The sequence below is a fragment of the Acinonyx jubatus genome, chromosome A2 (genome assembly GCF_027475565.1).
Source record: "Acinonyx jubatus isolate Ajub_Pintada_27869175 chromosome A2, VMU_Ajub_asm_v1.0, whole genome shotgun sequence".
Classification (NCBI taxonomy): Eukaryota; Metazoa; Chordata; class Mammalia; order Carnivora; family Felidae; genus Acinonyx; species Acinonyx jubatus.
The window spans coordinates 134,091,772-134,112,186 of NC_069383.1; the positions used below are offsets into that span (position 1 = coordinate 134,091,772).

Sequence of the window (20,415 nt, forward strand, 5' to 3'; positions counted from 1 at the left end):
GACAACTTTGCAGGTTGGTGTCCGTTTTCAGCTGTGGAAACAGAGTCAGGGACTCACCTAGGGTCGCAGAGTGAGTTTGTGGCAGAGCCCCCGCTCACCACGAGACCATTGGCCTTCCAAGCTTTGTCTTTCTAAGACCTGCACCGTCTGGCATGGCAGTCAGTAGCCGCACATGGTAATGAGCCCTTCACATGTCAGTCCTAACCTGAGATGTGCTTAAGAGAAAACATACAGCAGGTGTTGAAGACCGAGTATGAGACAAAGAGTGCAAAAAACCAAATTGTGCGTTGATCGCACACAGAAGTAATACTATTCAGATACTTGGAGCTAAGTAAAAACATATTAAAATTCAGTTTTCTTTTTACTTGCTTTAAGGTGGCTTCTAGATATTAAAAACCTTTTCTTAAGTGTGTGGCTTCTGGTACATTCTCATTGGATGGTGGTGCTCTAGACCAAGCTACTACCTCTCTCCTTTATTCGTATGTGTGTACGTTGCAATAAACGTTCAAGACCCTTGTGGAGAGAAATCCAAAATGATTTCGGGAAGTGCCGTTGTCCCTCTTCCTCCACCCGCCTTTCTCGGGTCCAGGGTTGCCCAGAGTTCTCTGCACAACGTTTTAAGCCTCTGCCTCACAGCCCAGGGAAAGGGAGCCACCCTCAGATGCTCTAAGAGAATAATTACGAGGGAGAAGGCGCTACAAAGTAGAGAAAGCCTAAGTGCACCCTTTGAGTCATTGTTGGCTGAGCCTTCTGTGTGGCCGCCCCGTTCAGTCTGGGACCTTCCCCTGCATCTTATTTGTCGTCCATTTTCCCAGCACGCTCCCCCCTCCACCCCACCCCCGGCCCCGGCCTCGGTGGGCCTCTGCCTCTGCCTCTGCCCTCCCTGCAGATAAATCACGGCAGCCAGCCACCACCAGCTTCACTTCAGAGATCTGAGCAAGCTGCGGGGCATCACCCTCCTGCCGCCACTGCAGCCAGCGCTTTGTCCGCTGCTCCGTGACCTCGCTTTGTGTCAGGGCCTCACACCCCAACAATGGCAGAGGGTTGAAATGGGCTTCTCGAATCCCTTGTCCTGCTGAGGAGTTTTATTCTGTTTGGTTTTGTTTTAAGCATCATGGCCTTCTTCCTGCTGCAGGCTGGAGAATCTGAAACCATTAGTAACAAAAAAAGCAATAAAGTTTAGGGCTCTCTGGAATATGTCCATTTTGCTCTAGTCTCATCCTGTGTGCTTTGGTGGAGGGAGTTTATAGGAAGCCTCTAACGTGCTTTTTTCTTTTCTCTGCCACTTAATTAAAATTGGCTTTTCGAATCTGCGGGGAGCAATAAAACATATTTTACCAGGCTCACAGCATCTTTGAGCCTTCTTAATGGACATTTGCTCTGCAAATCCAGTAACTCACTTTGGCCCCGTCTGCAGCCAGTCTGCCCGCTTCCTCTCCTCACTTTTCCAAATAGACTAATTGAGCGCTTTGAGCCTGGCCACTGGAGTTACCCTGAGAGCCTGGAACCAACCACTCATTGGTTAGTTTTATTTCAAGCAAGTGGTAAATGAAGACATGGCCTAAAATCAATAGGGATGAGATTAAAATCCCTACAGTTTTCATTATTCATGTAGATGATGAAATGGCAGCATTTCAAACTAGCGTGTGGCGGGAGAGGTGGGGGGGGGGGGATGAAGTATGCCATATAATCAAAAGGACAGTGGGTCCTATCACGTCTCCAGCACCGAGCTCTCCCTCACTGTTCCCCTTATTAAACACAGCACTGCAAGTTTGGATTTTGTGTTCCCAAAGAAATGGAGGTCCCTGTGACTGATGGATCCTGGGGAAGTTGGAGTCACTTTGGAACCTGCTCAAGAACGTGTGGAGGGGGCATCAAAACTGCCATTCGTGAGTGCAACAGACCAGAGTAAGTCCTAGAACTCCTTGCTGTCATTATTGGGATGGCCCGACGGGAGCCCTCCGGAAGGGAATCATTCGGCTGGAAGCAGATGGAAAACTCTTTCCCTGGTAGAGAGTAAGTGCCTTTCTAGGGCTGCTTAGACTGGTGGTATCCAGTCAGTTTATTCCCGGGCATTGTCTTCTGTAGCATTAGTTTCTCCCACCATCCTCCATTAAGACTTCGGTCTACCCCAGTAGATGCTTTTTGTGTTGGTTGGTCTGTTTCACAGTTTGACAGTCAGGCATATCTCCCTGCCTCCAGAGCTTGGTATAGCTGGCCAATGAAGGGAAACAGGTTTTCCTGAGGAAATGAAGAAACTGGACATTTCCATCTAGATTGTAGGTAACTTGTACCCTTTCCTGTTAGCTACTGAGATGTTGGACAGGGCACAAGGAGCCCCATCGTGATAGCAGACTCTAAGGGACTGAGAACCTCAAGTCAGGAATTACTTTTAGAATCAAGTTAGTTGTTTTATGGGGAAGACACCTAAAGCCCATCCTACAACTAGACAGTATACAGCCTGGGAGTATCCTGCCTTTCAGGATAATTCTCCTTATGTGACCAGCCTAGCCTTGTAGCACATGTTCAAATGAAGTTGATTTTTTTTCCCCCGGCATCTAGCCCAGGAGGCATGCGTATTTATAAGTAGATTTTAAAAAATCAGATTTTGATGATAAGGAATGACATCAAATTTTGTGTGACTCCAAGATGTATCAAATCTGAAGGACTAGGAGCTAATACATCACGTTATTGCCATCAAACCTGTATAGGCTAGGGGGCCAAGAAGTCTTCGTAGACTAGTAATAGTTTTTAGATGTATGCACCGATAACCATATTTAAGAACCAGCTGTTTTGGGATTAGGTAAAGTGATTTCATCCGGTAGTATTCATTTCTTTTTCACAGACTGTGTTGGGGTAGCCAACTGAATTGTGGACAGAAGCACACAGGTACAACAGTGACGTGGGTGCCGTATATTAGGGTAGCGTAGCACGATGAGTATATTAATGTATGTATATACTGGGATGGTATGATAGGGTTGTATAAGAAGGTGGTAGAAACCACGTACAGGTGCTCCTCAGACTTAGCTGGTTGTTCACAGGTAGGAAAGGGGCCTCGTGTTGGCAAAGCTTCCAGTTTTTTCATAAGAAAATTCTGAATCGGGGAGCCTGGGTGGCTCAGTCGGTTGAGCATCCAGCTTCGGCTCAGGTCATGATCTCGCAGTCTGTGAGTTCGAGCCCCGCGTCGGGCTCTGTGCTGACGGCTCGGAGCCTGGAGCCTGCTTCCGATTCTGTGTCTCCTTCTGTCCCTCTCTGCCCCTTCCCTGCTCATGCTCTGTCTCTCTCTCTCTCCCTCAAAACAAATAAACATTAAAAAAAATTTTTTAAAAAAAGGAAAATCTGAATTGTGTTCACCAATAAAGAACGTACCTTTAGGCCACTGTTGCCAGCCGTGGCCTAATAAATACTCATTCGTGCAAATCACAAATGACAATCCATTTGTTTCCCTTTATTTTTGTCCACAGTCCAACCTTTATTTCATGTCCATGTGATATTAGCCTCTGTAAAGACAACTAAAGAGCTCTAAGACACAGACTATAGTCTGTAGCTATGGGTATAAAGAGTAAACAGTAGATGATCAATAGAGTCTATAGTTTCTGTTAGTTATTTAAGTAATAGCTTAAACCTAGTACATGCTTTCAAAAAATTCAGACACAGAACGATATGAAATAAAATAAATCTGTCATCATCATTCCTCCCTCCCACCTACTCCCCGCAAGAAATCACCGGGGAAAAATGATTTGACGTGCATCACTTTGGACTTTTAAAAAAGATTTGTCATGTAATATGTATTATACGAAATAAGTATTCTGTAGATATAAAATAAGGATCATATTATATATAGTGTTCCACTACTTGCTTCTTTCAAGTCAATTACAAATCTTAGCTGTTGGTATTATTGAAGCTTTAGAATAAAGCATTTGAAGCTAATAGCAAATATGACACATTTTTTAAAAAAAATTAAGAACTATGCAGTAGCTACGTGGAGCCACATTATTACCATCTTAGTGAGCTGTTATTGTCGTGAGGATATGACTGTTGCCAACAGTAGGCATTTTTGAAATGGTGACTCAAGAATACGTTGTTGAAAAGAAGTGTTTGGTCTTTTTTTTTTTTTTTTTTTTTAAGTCTTCGAGCAATTCTAGAGGTAATGTAGAAAGTGGAGAGAGATAAATCACTTCATAATTGGAACGAGCCAGACAAAGAAAATCACCCAGCGTAAAGATCTCAGCAGGAAAGGATCTCGAGCCTCCAAGTGAAGCAAAGATCCGTGCATTCACAAGTTAGGGGCTGATCATTAAAGACTTCAATTAGAGGTCCTTGTCCTTGCTGTTTGCTATGGGAGGTTTTAAAAGAATACAATCCCCCCAGTTGACTGTCAGCCCTGACACCATTTCATGAAAGCGCTTCCAAGTTATTTGCACTTTGGGATGTCCCTGTGAATTGAGGAAGGAGTCTGCCTCCGAAAACTTTGAGGAAGTCAGTTTGACGAGAGAAAGGGACACAGAACAGGGAAAATCAGATCCAAATCTCAGTTTGAAAGCTCGTTCAGAGAAACTCACAGAGCAGATGGTTCATTATGCAGGAATCAGTAGTAGTTGCTTCTGACTCTCAAGGCGTTTGAGGGAAGTGGTGCCCCTGGAGCTGGCAACCTGCCTCTTCCCGGGTTGAGGAGCCCTTTGAATATAATGTAGAGCCCCATTTTTAGTCCAAGGTATGTCTCTATTAAGACCCTGAGTTCTTTTTATCTTTTTTTTCACAGTATTCATGCAATTCAAGAATGTATTTAACATCCATACTTTGCGCTGTATTTTTAGGGTTGTTTCCCTTGAAAGCGTAAAAGTTACAAAAGAGAAATAGCCTTGTCCTACACATGGGATAACGGCATACTCGTGAACAAGCTGTAGAAACCAGATGCTTTCTGATTTTGGTCAAAAGGTGTTTGGTCTCAACTAGTAGGCGGTCCTGCTGATTTGCCATCATGAGAATAGGGCCCTAATATTTTGTCTTTAAATGTTTTATTTATTTTTTAATCCCATCTTTGACCCATGCCCTGTAGATAAGAGCTTATGTTCTGATTTGTAAACACAGTCCCAGTTTACGTCTGTTGTCCAGGAGAAGTTATTCATAGCTACCCTTTACATTCTCTAAGTGTCCTGAATTGAACAATTAACTACATGATCACCCAATCATAGCTGTAAGAAACATGTAATACAGTGAAACCTAAAATCATAACTGCCAAAAGCATAACTTAGGGTACCAAAACAAAGCCACCGTTGGAACTAGAAGTCGCATTTATCAGGCCGTGGGGCCCTACACTTGTTATTTCGTGCTCTGAATTGACTCTGAGCTTCCTAGTAGCTAGAAAAAAAAATGTATACAGTTTTTACAGTCCATCAAAAAAAAAAAAAATTTGTCCCAGTTCTTTGGGAAAGAACTGGTGCTTCCCTTCCCTCTTCTGGTGCTTCTGTTTTGCTTTTAAGTTAGGAGGTAAGTTAAATTAAAAACTAAGAAACTCATAGGTGTGAGGAAAAGATTGTGAACTAGATATTTTCCCATTTAGGCTTTCACCATAGTAACTGCTTATGAAATCTGGCATACGAGCAAGGTAATAGATGTCTATTTCATCCAAGGAAACGAATCGCTCATTTGGCTGGAAAGAGTTGCAGCAACGTTTTGTTTTTTTTTTTTCTTCAGGCACTGAGTTGGGTGAGCGTATTTCAAAATTCAAGAATTAGTTGCTGTGGGAAAGCTATTAACTAATGAATGAATAAAGATATCCAGGCCTTTAGACTGTTCTATTCGGAAGGATCATTAATGATTGCAAGTATAGCTCTCTGGCCCATCCCATCTAATCCCTGAATAGCCTTTCAGCATCCACTGCAGTTGTCCATTAGACCTCTTCCCAAAACCCTCCCAGCATAGGAAACACACTACCTTCTGGGGCTGCCTGTCGAATCGTTAGAAATTCCTTCCCTGTGCTAACCCTAATCTGCCTGCTGCAATTCATTTTAAGTGTTCACAGAAGCCGAGATTTCTGTTCAAACCCATTTGACGACCAAAATTTAGCTTCCCTGGAGGGGGGAACACACGTGTGGTGATCTTTGCAAAAATTCCTTCATAGCTTTGGCCATGCAGTATCATGAATTTTCTTTGTATATGAATAGGCATGGTTGTGTACTATGTGCCTGAAAGAAAGATTCAGCTCAGCTGTGCTGAATATAGTTACTTTCATAGTAATTAACCTAGCAGTTTCATTAAGTCCTTTCCATCTGTATTTGACCTGCAATGTTTTAAAGGATCTTAATAGCAGGAAAATGTGGTTAATATTATTTTTTTTAATTAATTAATTAATTTTTTTAACATTTTTATTTATTTTTGAGAGACAGAGAGAGAGACAGAGCATGATTGGGGGAGGGGCAGAGAGAGAAGGGGAGACACAGAATCCGAAGCAGGCTCCAGGCTCTGAGCTGTCAGCTGTCAGCACAGAGCCCGACGTGGGGCTCGAACCCACAAACCGTGAGCTCATGACCTGAGCTGAAGTCGGAAGCTCAACCGACCGAGCCACCCAGGCGCCCCGTGGTTAATACTATTTCTTAAAGCTGCATTTCCTCTAATTTTTATTATTTGTCTACATGGAAAAAAAAATACTCCCATCCAGCGAAATTATTAAATTACAGCATGAATTTTTTCCATGCTGAAAGGTAAGTTAGGTTGGCTACCGCCTTCCCCGTTACAGTCATTGCAAATCAGGCAGAGGTACTCTGGGATAAGAGAAAAGGCACATGTTCTGAGAGGGCAAATTTAAGTTTGTTGATAAAATATAATCTGTCTTTACATAAAAAATAGCAGAGTCACAGAATGAGTCTTGATAAGGAAAGAGGCCTGTCTCAAGAGAGGAAGCCGAGGAAAGACACCAGATCATGAGCTTTGAATCCGGGAGACCTGCGTTGGTCCGTCGACCAGCAGGTCTCACCTGATGGACATGTCACCTTGCCAGGTTACCTAACACTTCTGAAACAATTTCAAACAAGCCTTCAGGAGCAAGGCTGCCACTACCTGCCTCACAGCACGGCTGGACACGGTCACAGAAAGTGGCATGGTGCCTTGCACGCAAGAGTGGCTCACGGGTGGGCAGACCTTTACCGTAAAGGAACGTGTTTGCCACAAAACACTCAGTAAGTGTTTCAGACTTGAGGATCAGAGCGTCTGTGACCCAGCTATTCAACCTTGCTGATACAGTGAGAGACAGACACCCGTGACATGTGAAGGGTTGAGTGTGGCTACACGCCAATTAAACCTTATTTATGGATATTACTCTTTGAATTTCATCTAACTCTTATGTGTCTCAAAATATGTTTTATATTTTCTTAAATTTTTATTTTTTATTCATTTAATCAAATTTTTTCATGTTTATTTTTGAGAGAGAGAGAGAGAGAGAGAGAGAGCAGGGGAGGGGCAGGGACAGGAAGACCCAGAATCCAAAACAGGCTCCAGGCTCGGAGCTGTGAGCACAGAGCCTGGTGTGGGGCTCAGACCCACAAACGGTGAGATCACGACCTGAGCCGAAGTCAGAACCTTAACCGACTGAGCCACCTAAGCACCCTTTTCCTTAATTTTTTAAAATATAAAAGCCGTTCTTATCTCGCAGCCAGGGAAGGACAGGAAGTGGACAGGATTTGGTCCACAGGCTGTGGTTGGCAGGCTCTTGTAATAGCTAAACATTTACAGTGTGGCAGGCCTTGTTCAAGTGCTTTGAATGTATTAACCCAGCTGACCCTCGCTTACCCTGATGAAGTAGATACTAGGATCATCTCCCTTTTACAGGTAGGGAAACTGATCCTTCAAAAGATTAAGCAACTTGCCCAAGACTGCACCATTATTAAGAGGCAGGCCTGGGATTCAAACCCTCTGTTTTCACAGTCCCCACCCATGACCCTCAGCAACACTGCCTGTCCCATAGAGTGTTTTCTGTGTGTTGTTTTTTCAAAATGTCATTTATAAAAGTAAGTCTGTTTGCCACTCGATAGTGGTCAAAAGCAAACGTCCCTTTCCTCTGAAGGGAAACTACCTGTAAGTATTTATTATTCACAGCCCAAAAAAACTGCTACATGTGGGCCGTTTCTGGGGTGCATTAAGACTTGTTGTATAAGAGAGCCAAAAGAAAAGAACCAACTTTTGAATATTTAATTTCAAAAAGAAAAATGAGCTACTGTCAGGCGATAAATAAACGATTAATCCTGCATAGTTAGTGGGCCTTTTAAGAAGATTCCGCGAAGATCATTTCAATCTGAGGAAAAATTGCAAGAGGTCTTACATGTAGCACATTTAAAATGCGTTTCCCCTGAACAGGTGTATGGGCCTGATCTGTTACAAATGTATCATCTGTGATATTGTGTGCATGGGACTAGGGCGTCTTGTTACTTAGAGAAGAGCTGGGAATTCAGGAAGCCAAGGCTCTATCTCTGAATGGCACCAAAAAAGGAAGGAAAAAAAAAAAGTCTTGACCATAGTTCCTGGATAATGTAGCAGAAAGAGCACAGAGAAGAACCCAGGGAACTTAGAATTCTAGTCCTATCTCTTCTCTTTTTTTATCTGTGTGATCATGACAAAGTACTTGACTTCTCTGAACTTCCTGTTGCTCGATATAAAAATACTGCCTCTGCCTTACCCTTGGGCAAGATAGGAGTGTATTTTAGGGAGTCAAGTGCACAGTGGAGCTAGAAAGCATATGGGCTTAATTGTGTTTCACGGAGAAACAATGAGACGCAGTTATTGTTGGGTTAGGTGCCATGTTGTATCCTTAGATACAGTTTTCTTTGTGATAAATAACTGAATATTTATCCGCCTCCTTACTAAGCTTCCCAGATTCTGAGCTTTCCATGGCAGGTGTACAATATCATCTCTGTTCTATATGCAGGATGGAGCTCGGAGAGGCCAGGTAGCGCCCACAAAGGTGTCCAGTGTGTGGCTGCAAAGCCCATGCTCCTCCCTTAGTCTCCGCATGTTTGATCTAGGGAGCGCGTTGCAACAGTATCATGGCGGGTGGCTCTTCCTGACGCTTGGTGCTCTGCAGGAGCACTGAGTCCTGCCTTTCACGCTGCACACCGTGTCTTAGCGCAGATTCGGTACTCAAAGTGCACGGTTAGATCAGATTAGGTTGGGGGTGCTGACATATTAGCACAGTAGCTAACGTTTTCAGCATCTACTATTTGTGCTCATTTTAGACAAGGGGGCAACTGCTACTCCGGGGCTGAGAACTTCAGAACTCCATCTAAAGTCATGCCCCGAGGGTAGGGTCGGGACTGGAACCCAGCTCTAGCTCCAGAGCCTTACCTGTTCTGTTGGACCGGCTCTTGTTGTATAAATGGGCGCGGATGTCTTTCCCATTCACCCAGGTCCCAGCTTAACAAAACAAAACAAAAACCCCTTTGTATGCTCCAAATTGCCCTGAAGGATTCATTTTAAAGAAGAAAAGTGGAAAACTTCCTTTCCGTTTCAGAGATGTCCGTAGAGTAGCTGCGAAATCCGACCTGCTCCAGCCCTGGGTGGGCGAGCCCAACTTCCTACGATTCTCTGATCTTCCCGTTTCCATGATGAACTTGGCAAGCTGTGGACTGCTAGGAGAAACGTTGTATAATTTAGTCATTGGGTCACAGCTGGAAAATGCATGTAACAGTTGAATTTCATCTAATTCGGGCTTGCATGTCGAGATGAAATTGACACTCTGGTGCTGTGCAAGGCACCCTCCGTGCTCTCGTCACACAAAAGTTCATGAAACCAGTCTGCTCTTCCTGCTCTTCCTATTAAGTTAGTCACAATATGGGGATGTTCCTTTTACTCTGTCTCCCTTGTAAGACCAAACAAAGAAAAACAATGGTTGTGAGGGTGGAGAGAAGGAGGGAGGGAGGGAGAGAATGAATGTAAGTAGAATAGCACAGGTTTTAGGCTGGTCTCCTGTGAGACTGTCATGTTACAGAAAGTAGACAGGGAGCATTCCAGTGACTCCTCTGGGCCTTTTACCTTCCACGTTTTGAAAACCAAAGGACTGCATTTTCAGGAGAGAGAGGACAGATTATTGCCCAACAGATCCCAGGCTTTGTATTTCAAACCTGAAGTTACGTGCTCTAACGTTTCATCTTCAGCACTGCCTTACTCAATAACCCCTTCCCGTTTTTATAGATGGAGGGGCTGAGGCTTCTGGAGGTTAAGTGACTTGCCCAAGGTCATACAATTCATGGTAATGAAAGCAGAAGGCACACGCAGATTTCAGAGCCTCAGTCCTGTCCTCCGTCATCAGCCACTTTTAGACATGCTTCCCTGGGAGACAGGAAGCCACGGATGAGAGAGCGATGTGGGGAGAAATCCCTGGCAATACAGCGCGTGTGTTCTTTCCCTTTCCCCAGGCCCAAAAATGGTGGGAAGTACTGTGTAGGACGTAGGATGAAGTTTAAGTCCTGCAACACAGAGCCATGTCTCAAGCAGAAGCGAGACTTCCGAGATGAACAGTGTGCTCAGTTTGACGGGAAGCATTTCAACATCAACGGTCTGCTTCCCACTGTGCGTTGGGTCCCTAAGTACAGTGGAAGTAAGTGCAACCGGGGGGGGGGGGGGGGTGCCATGGTTGGTCGGCAGGCCGGCCCGGGGGTCCAGGTCCGAAACTCACATTGCGTCATGTGTTTCCTCTCTAGTTTTGATGAAGGACCGTTGCAAGTTGTTCTGCAGGGTGGCAGGTAACACAGCCTACTACCAGCTCCGAGACAGAGTGATAGATGGGACACCCTGTGGCCAAGACACCAGCGATATCTGTGTCCAAGGCCTCTGCCGGGTGAGTCCCACATCGCGTTTCCTTCACCGTGTTGTCTTGCTGCTAAGCCGTGATTTGTGGCTTCCTCGAGAGACCAGCGGCGAATATCTGTGCGCTGTCCCCAGGGAAGTGGTTTTCCGAGCGTGTTTCCCAGGGCAGCATCAGCAGTGGCATCGCTTGATTGTGATGCCGAAGTTCGAGAACCGGCGTCCTGCATTTTTCCGGCACTCTCAACCTCTGTGAGGATCTGCGCGAAACCTCCCTGCGAAAATTTATTACAATAATTTGTACACACACACCTTCCTTTACTGTAACCTCAGGGCTAACCCTTAACCATTTGGTTAAGGTTAAACCAAATGCTTCCCACACAGCGAGTTTTCTAGACTGAATAGCTCTGTTCCAGAAAGACGTCGTAAGGAATCAGGCTTCAGCCAGGCCTCCGTCAGATTTCTCATTCTGATTTCAAACACCATAGCTTCTACCTGAGACCTACCTGTTCGTTACTCTTGGATGCGACATGGAGAAACTTCTGGAAGATCGTGAAGCACGAGTGCAGTGATTCCTAGAGGGCTTGATACCATTTCACTGTTCTTACCAATCAGAAAACATTCTTAGCGTCGCCAGGCTTTGAGATAATTTATTTGTTCCTTGCGTGTGGTCCTGGAAAATGGGGATTCTAGTCAGTTGGGTCTGATGCAATGACCCTGAGAGCTTCACCCATTTCCCAACTCAAAACTGCACAGTCCATGTTTGCTTGTCAGTCCGTTCGTAGTAAAACACTGAGCTTCTCCTCAGAGGCATTTTTTTCTTTTTAATGTTTAGTTTTGAAAGAGAGAGAGACCTGAGCAGAGGAGGGGCAGAGAGAGAGGGAGACACGGAATCTGAAGCAGGCTCCAGGGTCTGAGCTGTCAGCACAGAGCCTCATGTGGGGCTTGAACTCCCGAACCATGAGATCATGACCCGAGCCGAAGTCACTTGCTTTAACTGACTGAGCCACCCAGGCGCCCTGAGATAGCAGATCTTTAATTGGATACAGTCACCCCCGCCAGCATTCCTATGTCTTCATTCTTGAGCGGTTTTTCTCATTTATTCCACTTATTTGTAGACAGACTTCTCAAATTTTATTTTTTTTTAATGTTTTATTTTTAACTAACCTCTCCAGCCAGTGTGGAGCTTGTACCTGCAACCCTTAGGTCAAGGGTCACGTACTCTACCGACTGAGCCAGCCAGGTGCCCCTGTACTTCTCAAACTTTAATCTGTAGATGAAGCACCTAAGTGTCTTCCAGCATGTCAGAATTCCACCCAGTGGATCTGGGTGGAGCCCAAGGTAATATATTACTAACAGCCTCAGAGATGCCCATGGCTGCCGGTCCAAGGACCACATTTTCCACACCAGGGCTAAAGACAATTTGAGTTCTCAGGCTGTTGCAACTTTAAAGGGACGTTCTTGTCATTTTTGGAATGCGTCATTCGAACAAACATGCTACCTGCCGTTTCATAATGTTTTATGATTTGTATAATTTTATAATACTTACCATTCATTTCAAACGTTTCTTCTTAAAAGCAAGCTGGATGCGACCACGTTTTAAACTCAAAAGCCCGGAGAGATAAATGTGGAGTTTGTGGTGGTGATAATTCTTCGTGCAAAACAGTGGCAGGAACATTTAACACAGTGCATTATGGTAAGAACCTGTCCCTAAGAACCGTGAGAGGGAAAATAGTCAAAGTTTAAAAATTGTTAACCACATGTAGTATGTAAAAGTATTCATGTCAGGCGTAGAGTCAGTCTTGTTAGGGTACGTTAGCTGTCCGGCTAGAAGCCACTCAAGAGTGAGAACTGTATTACACTCCTGGGTTGCCCACCTTTTATTCCATACCTAGAGAAAGTGACTTGTGCTGTGGAATACTGAGTTTTGGCTAAATTCTTTTCAGGTTACAATACTGTGGTCCGAATTCCAGCCGGTGCTACCAATATCGACGTGCGGCAGCACAGTTTCTCAGGGAAATCAGAGGATGATAACTACTTGGGTAAGATGGCCTGTCCCCTGCCATGGGCGGGAATTCTGGTTCTCTGGAGCCGTTGGCAGGTGCTCCCTCCTTCCCCCTTCAGCGCACAGAGAGCTTTCAGATGTCGTGTGTTTTCATACAAGAAGTTGATCTTGAAATTCCTTATTTTGTTTCTCCCTCATGTGTATACCCTCGAAGTATGGAATGAAGAGTCGTGTAGTTACCCTAGTCAATATCAGGGCTTTATTCTGGATCGCAGTAAATAGGAAGGCCCTAAATCAGACTTTGAAAGCACTTACCTTGTAAGTTCAGCGTAAAAATTTAAAGGTACCACTTCCCCTAATTTTTGTGGTGTCAGCTCTAACCAGTTATAGACCACTGGTGTGGACCTATTCGACATTTCGTTATGCCCTGTTATTCCAAAAGGTTCTAGAGTGGTACATTTTTCTCATGTCATGACTAGAATGGCCCGCCTTGTTCCTTTATAGATTCTTCATCCTTCTCCCATGTCCAGGCACATGACTAATTCATGTCTGTGCCTTCTGTTTAAACCACAACGCGCCAACAACCCTGTGTTCATTTCAACAGTTTGCTCAGCCCAATCCCACGTCAACTTGTCCTTCTGTAAACCGCTGTGATTATGAAATTTTCCCAACCACTTTTAATTAAGAGAAGGACAAGGGGAGTGAGGTCATGACTGAAGGGATTCAGCTGGTCACCTTGCACAACCAGACTCCTCCAAGCCACGGAAGGCAGCGTGGCTTGCCCTCTGATCTAGAAGAAATCACAGCAGTCTGGCTGGGCAGTCACGTTTTAAAAGAAATGAATGTACTTGTTCTCTTACAATGTCCAGGCAGAAACTCTATTTAATCTATCTGAATTCAGCCTCTGTAGAGGCTTTCTCCCCACATTTGGGCATCATGAGCTAGTCAGTGAGTATTTGTTGAATCAAATTAGAATCCCTATCTGTATTTTGGAATATCTACATGAAATTCTTCATAAGTAGACAATGATCCTTTGGCCATGCATGCTAATCCAGTATGATATGTATACACAACTTCCTCATAGTATTTTCTGCAGTGTATATTCCTTCCTTCCTTCCTTCCTTCATTCATTCATTCATTCATTCATTCATTCCCTTATTTAATATGTGCCAGGCACTCTTCTGGGTACAATAAGCCAAAATAAAAGAATAAGTAAGTAAAAATCACTGTCTCCTTGGAGCTTTTTAGTGAGAGAAGAGAGACAATAAGCAATAACTTAACAGATAAACTGTATACTGTTAGAAGGTGGGAAGTGCTATTAGAAAATAGAACAACAGAAGGGAAATTGGGATACTGAGGATGAGTTGGGAACAATGGAGCTGAAATGTTTTCATTGTAGCAGGAGAAAACAGGTTGATTGGGGGAAGAGCATTCCAGGCAGAGGGAACAGCCAGTGCAAAATCCTTGAAATGGGAGCATGTCTAGATTGCTCCGAGAATAGAGGGAGGCCCGTGTGGCTGTAGCTGCAGCACAGAGGAGAGTTCTAGATGAGGCTAACCATGTACCAGGACTAGATAATATAGGGCCATATAACCATTGAAAGGACTTGCTCATACTCTGGGAGACATGGGGAGCTAGTGAAGGTTGGGAGCTGAGGAATAACTTGATATAATCACATTTGTGTTTTCAGAGGAGCACTTAGGCTGGAAGAAGGGCACAGAGTAAATGCAAGAAGACTGGTTGGGAATTATTGCAGTAGTCCAAGAGAGAGATGTTAGTGGTTTGGTCCCCATTAGGAGCACTGGAGGTGACAGTACCTGGTTGAAATCTGGATATTTTCTGAAGGCAGAATCATCATGATTTGTTGGTAGATTGAATATGGTATATGAGAGAGAAAAAGAAGTCAGGGTGACGCCAGGATTTCTACCTGAGCAGCTGAGAAGACAGAGTTGCCATGAGCTGAGATGAGACAATTTGTTTGTTATTTATCCATATGACCAGTAGGGTCTTAAGGTCAGAGGCTGTGTCTTTATATCTTTAGTCCTTGATGTAAAGACGATACATATACATGCTAAGTAAATGATTGTTCAGTTGTTAGACTGTCAATGCTCATGCTTTTTTTAAAATTTTTTTTAAATGCTTATTTATTTTTGAGAGAGACAGAGACAGAGACAGAACATGAGCGGGGGAGGGGCAGAGAGAGAAGGAGACACAGAATCTGAAGCAGGCTCCAGGCTCGGAGCTGTCAGCACAGACCTGACCTGACACGGGGCTCGAACTTACAAGCTGTGAGATCATGACCTGAGCCGAAGTTGGCCGCCCGACCGACTGAGCCACCCAGGCGCCCCAACTCATGCTGTCTTTACTGGGTGTTTCCTATGTGCTTAACGGGGGGGATGAGATTATCATGTAAATATACAGAACCATCCCTTCTTTTAAAGACCACGGAGTGTCACTTGGAATCATTCACTCAGTAACTGCGTCAACTTTTTCCCACCCTAGATATCCAAATGAATGGTGACTTTATAAAACAATTAACAAAGTTCTTGGGGATGCTTTTCAATTTACTTTTGGGGGGAATCCACATTTCTCATTTCAGCACCGAGCAAAATAGGTCAAGCATTTTTGTTTTTGTTTTTCGTGCCCTGCTTTATAAACTTGAACATGTGGCTGCTATGGCCCTGGTACTTCCTAATTAAATCCTGCAGCATCGCGTGCAACCTCCTTTATTAATTCATTTCCTGAAAGCCAAAAGCCATGTTGACCTGCTTCTTTCTTTTCCTTGAAAAGGAGAAGAATTCTTCTCTCTTCTTTCCCTTCTTGGAAAGATCTTCCAAGTAGTAGCCTTAGTTCAATTGAACTTCATGAACCAGGCCAGGCACCTGAACTGGGGAGGCCTTCCTGATAACCTTGTATTCCTCATTGGAGGTTTCTTAATCTCCTTGTAAAGAATGAAAGCAAAATTCACGAAGATTTATCATCTGGGACATGCAGGCTGAGGCATTCGTGTCTCTTTAGTGGAATATTGTGGTAAAGTCACCTGTTGACCAAAGAGCTTTCTGGAAGCAAATGAGAAGTATGCAGGCGTAGATGGCCAGTCACAGTTCACTGAGTGTGAAAGTCAAGACCTCAGGGCCTTTGAACATTGCAGTGGCTTCTTAACAAGTGAGGAAGAACATGATGTCATCCAATCTGAGGTGTGTACAAATTTACGCTCGGCCCGAAGGAAGGTAGAGCAAATGCTCCAAGAAGGTTTTAAAACCCACAGCTGTTTCCATTGCTGAGGTATCTTCATCCTTCTCCCTCACATTTTTTTAAAGGCCAGTCAAGCCATGCTCTTTCCGCATGCGTTGGTGAGGGAGCCGTTTCCAGGGGAGAGGGCCTTTGTAGCAACCTAGCTCTGATGGGTGAAATGGGGGGGAAACCAACCCAGGAAATTAGCTCCCCTAATCGCATTAGTGGAAGGTTGGGCAGGAGACTGTTGTTTGCAGGAAGCTATTTGTTTCACAAGGTACCGAAGCAGAAAGTCTCCCTGTCAAAGGTCATCCTTTCACACAGCCCGCTCCCTCTGGTTGGGTTGGAGCCAAGCTGCACCCAGTGCCACCATGTTCGAGTTTCTTTAGGAGAAAAAGGGGCCATTGCCATGATACGTGTTGTCTCCAGTTCACTTAGCTCTTGATTAATTATGGCAACGGGAAGACAGGAATCAATTCAGTTGGAGATAAAGCACGAAGTTCAGTTCACCTGACGACTCCTATCTCTTTCCCTCCTCACCATCTACTGGGAGAAGGAGCACGCAGGGAAGGGGAACATGGCCCGAGTTGGCACGAGCTGGAGAGGAAGGCAGGAGACTTTGGGGAGGAGCCCCAGAATGGACCTGCGGTAGACGGTTGCTCTTTGAGTACGACCAAAACTGGATTATCGCTTAATTTACAGAACAGGCCTTGTGACATCTCATTTCCCCCGTTCTGGTGAAACATCAGCTGGGTAGCCAGCAGGCGACTTCCCTTGAAAGGACTGGGTGATTTTGCTGGCAGCACGTCCTGCCATCACCGTGTAAATGACCCACATTAGGAGGCAGCCTCGGGATGTCTGAGGGACCACGGAAACAACCTCGCCTCCAATCAGTGACCCATTGCAACTCCTGCGTCTTGCATGGCCGGTGGATGTCACGTTGCAGAAGCTGCAGGGGAGACAAGGCTGTCAGAGGTTTACACTGACAGGGAAACGGTCATTTGCCTGGAAGCACTCTGTTCTCCTTGCCATAAATGTCAGGTCCGATCCATCACTCCTTCTTTTCAACGTCACTGATTGAGCACCTACTATGGGCCAGGACCTTTCCTGGGGTTATAAAAGTGCATTGTTCCATGGTCACTTGACTGGCAAAAACAATGACTTAAATTTTTTCAAATCTGTGGCTCACCATATTTGATTTCAACTTGTATGTTAGAGAAAGCATGCATGAATTCATTCACTCATTTAACAGACGTTCATTGACCTCGTCGTTAGAAAATTTTAGTGGTTCACAGGCTCTGGAGACAGACTTCCCATGATTAGAAATCACCTTCCCTTGGGAAGGTATTTTAATAATATTTATGTCATGCTTTTCCCATCCCTAAATTAGGCATCCGTAAAGATATGGTAAGAAGACAGCGCATATGAAGGCATCCTGATCGGACAGCAGCTGCAGCCAGTGTGCACTATCTTGTTTAATGTTTGTAACAATCCAGTAAGAAACCCATTAAACAGAGGAAGAAGTTGAGGCTTAGAGAGGTTATGTAACTTACCCAAGGTCACATAAACTTCTCAGAAGGTGGAAAGAGTTGGAATCGTTACTGGTCTGACTTCAGACCCTACACCCTTAACCCACTTCATTTTCCTACCTCAGTGTAGAAAAACGTATGGCTGACTTAGGGATATGAATGGAAATTGAGGTTTATTGTTGGCAGTGAATAGTGTGGCTGGAAAGATAGGTTAAGATAAGATTGGCAAAGACCCAGGCAGGTTATGCTGAGTTTGAACTGCGTTGTATAGGTAGGGAGGATTATCAAAGGATTTGGGGTCAAGAAGAAGCCAAGGTTTTGGAGGGTTTGTGTTTTTAAAAGCTTTTTTCCCTGTCACCACATTCTTCCCAACCATTTCATATGAAGGTATCCCGTTCTTCCCTCAGGACCAAGGTAGGGTTTATATGAGTGGGTAAGTAAAGTACTAGATTAGGGACAGAATTCAATGCACTTGATCAGTGACCCTAGAAAGAGTAGTTCTTGCATCAGTGTAGTGTCCAAATGACTGAACTCTGTGGGGTTTCCATGACCAAGAAAACAAGGACCCTGGTGCCACTGAGCCACCAAGAATGTTCAGAGCCTCATCTCAGCCCTCAGGCATCTCCGCAAGGCCAACTTTCCCTAAACCCTCTACACCTCTCCTACATACACGCTGCTTCTGGCCTGCCTGGTAAAAGACAAGATATCACCTGCATCGGTGAAAGAGAGGTTAGAATCTGGCTAATGCCTAAAACAGCTCGGCTCTCCATCCCACAACCAAGATCAACGTCACTAACGTGATGCTGAGGCATGACCTCATGAATCGTGCGCTGCATAGTTTCTGGAGCAGCTGGGGTAAATTGGTTGACATTGGCACCCGGGATGAAACCTACCTGCTGCCCGAGTTAAATTTCCACATGCCTTTTATTCACTTAAATACACGGCCTGTGCATTTCGATTCTCTCCCTACTGAGATTTACTAATTGTGCACCACTTATAAAAGGTAAGAGGGCCTTTTTCTGATATTTTGTTCAGGGCGAAATATTTAATAGCTCTGATTTATTGAGTGCCTGTTTTATGTCAAGCCCAATACTCAGAAGGATTCATTATTCCAGGAGTAGTAGAACTGAAAAAAAAATTAAGTGGTACTTAAAATAAAACCAAAATTGTATAATAAATACTAAGGGGGAAAGATACGATTGGGATTTTCTCTTGAGAAATTAATCAAGTAGGATGAAGATAAGTTTGTTTTTTCTTACGTTCAATAAAATTATATTTTCATGTCAATCATGCCCAGGTTTTTAGATGGTAAGATAAAGCAATTGATAAATATTCCTACCTAAGTTTTCCAGTTAAATTATGTGCTAGCAGAGTAGTACATTCTTTGCTTAAATTTGTTTGAATTTCACAGAAAAATCTGAAAAGGAGTTATTTTTATAAAAGCTTTCTGGAACTGGGGAACCTAGGTGGCTCAGTCAGTTACACATCTGACTTCGGCTCAGGTCATGATCTCACGGTTTGTGAGTTGGAGCCCCGCTTTGGGCTCTGCGCTGATAGCTTATAGCCGAGAGCCTGCTTTGGATTCTGTATCTCCCTCTCTCTCTGTCCCTCCCTCTCTTTCTCTCTCTCAAAATGCATGAACATTTAAAAAAGATTTTTAAAGCTTTCTGGGGCTTTATTCACTTTCTCAATAGTCTCTCTTGCACTTGGACTTAGGTAAATGATTTCTTCTGAAGCAGCTGTCATCTTATCTTCTCTGTCCACTGTATTTACTTTCCCTAAGTTTGTAAGTGGTCTAACTCCATCAAGCTCTCAATTGGCTAATATTTTGGACAATATGACTTTTCATGCTTTTCTGATTTTTTCATCTTTTTCAAGATGTGCAGTAGATCCAGTCATTCTTTCCAAAAACAAAGTATTTATTGATGGGGTACCATGTCCTCTTTTTGAAGCTAGATATAGCAGTGCATAAAGGGGTCCAGAAATCCTTGCCCTCATGGGGCTTACATTCTTGTTTGGGGAGAGAGAGGATAAAGTGTTATGGAAGAAAATTAAGGGCAGGGGAAAGGTATGGGAAGTATGGAATCTGTGTGGTAGTGGGAGGGGGTTGCAGTTTTAAAAAGAATGGTCCAGAAAGGTATATTACTTATCTTTTATTGCATAACAAATTATCTCAAGACTTTGTGGCTTAGAAAGCAACTGTCTACTATATGCCAGTATCTGTGTGTCAGGAAATTGAAAGCAGCAGAGCTGGGTGTTTCTGGCTTGGTCTCTCATGAGGTGGCAGTTAAGACTTCATTTAGGGCTGTGATCACATCCAAAAGCTTGGCTGGGGCTGATGGCTCCATTCCAAAATGCCTCATTCAGATGCTGTTGATAGAAGGCTCTAGTTGGTTTTTTTTTTCTTTTTCTTTTTTTTACTTTTCTTTTTTTTAATTTATATCCAAATTAGTTAGCATATAGTGCAACACTGAGTTCAGGAGTAGATTCCTTAGTGCCCCGTACCCACTTAGCCCATCCGTCCTCCCACAACCCCTCCCCTTAACCCTCTGTTTGTTCTCCATATTTATGAGTCTCTTATGTTTTGTTCCCCTCCCTGTTTTTATATTATTTTTGTTTCCCTTCCCTTATGTTCATCTGTTTTGTCTCTTAAAGTCCTCATATGAGTGAAGTCATGTGATATTTGTCTTTCTCTGAGTGACTAATTTCACTTAGCATATTACCCTCCAGTTCCATCCACGTTGTTGCAAATGACAAGATTTCACTCTTTTTGACGGAGAAGGCTCTAGTTCTTTATAGGAACTCTCTCAGTGGGGCTGCTTGGATATTTTCACAACATGGAGGTTCAGCTGG

The 20,415-nt window shown here is 44.0% G+C and overlaps 1 protein-coding gene across 6 annotated transcripts in view; it reads left to right on the forward strand.

Moving 5' to 3' along the window:
- The window catches only part of ADAMTS9 (ADAM metallopeptidase with thrombospondin type 1 motif 9), a 163,799-nt gene that overhangs the window by 43,038 nt on the left and 100,346 nt on the right, over nucleotides 1–20,415 (forward strand). For all 6 annotated transcript variants that reach the window (XM_053219112.1, XM_027039170.2, XM_027039172.2 and 3 more), the window contains 5 exons: nucleotides 1,763–1,908; nucleotides 10,407–10,588; nucleotides 10,692–10,828; nucleotides 12,373–12,490; nucleotides 12,741–12,836. In XM_053219112.1, the coding sequence (XP_053075087.1) occupies nucleotides 1,763–1,908; nucleotides 10,407–10,588; nucleotides 10,692–10,828; nucleotides 12,373–12,490; nucleotides 12,741–12,836 (679 nt within the window). The remainder of the gene's footprint in view (nucleotides 1–1,762; nucleotides 1,909–10,406; nucleotides 10,589–10,691; nucleotides 10,829–12,372; nucleotides 12,491–12,740; nucleotides 12,837–20,415) is intronic.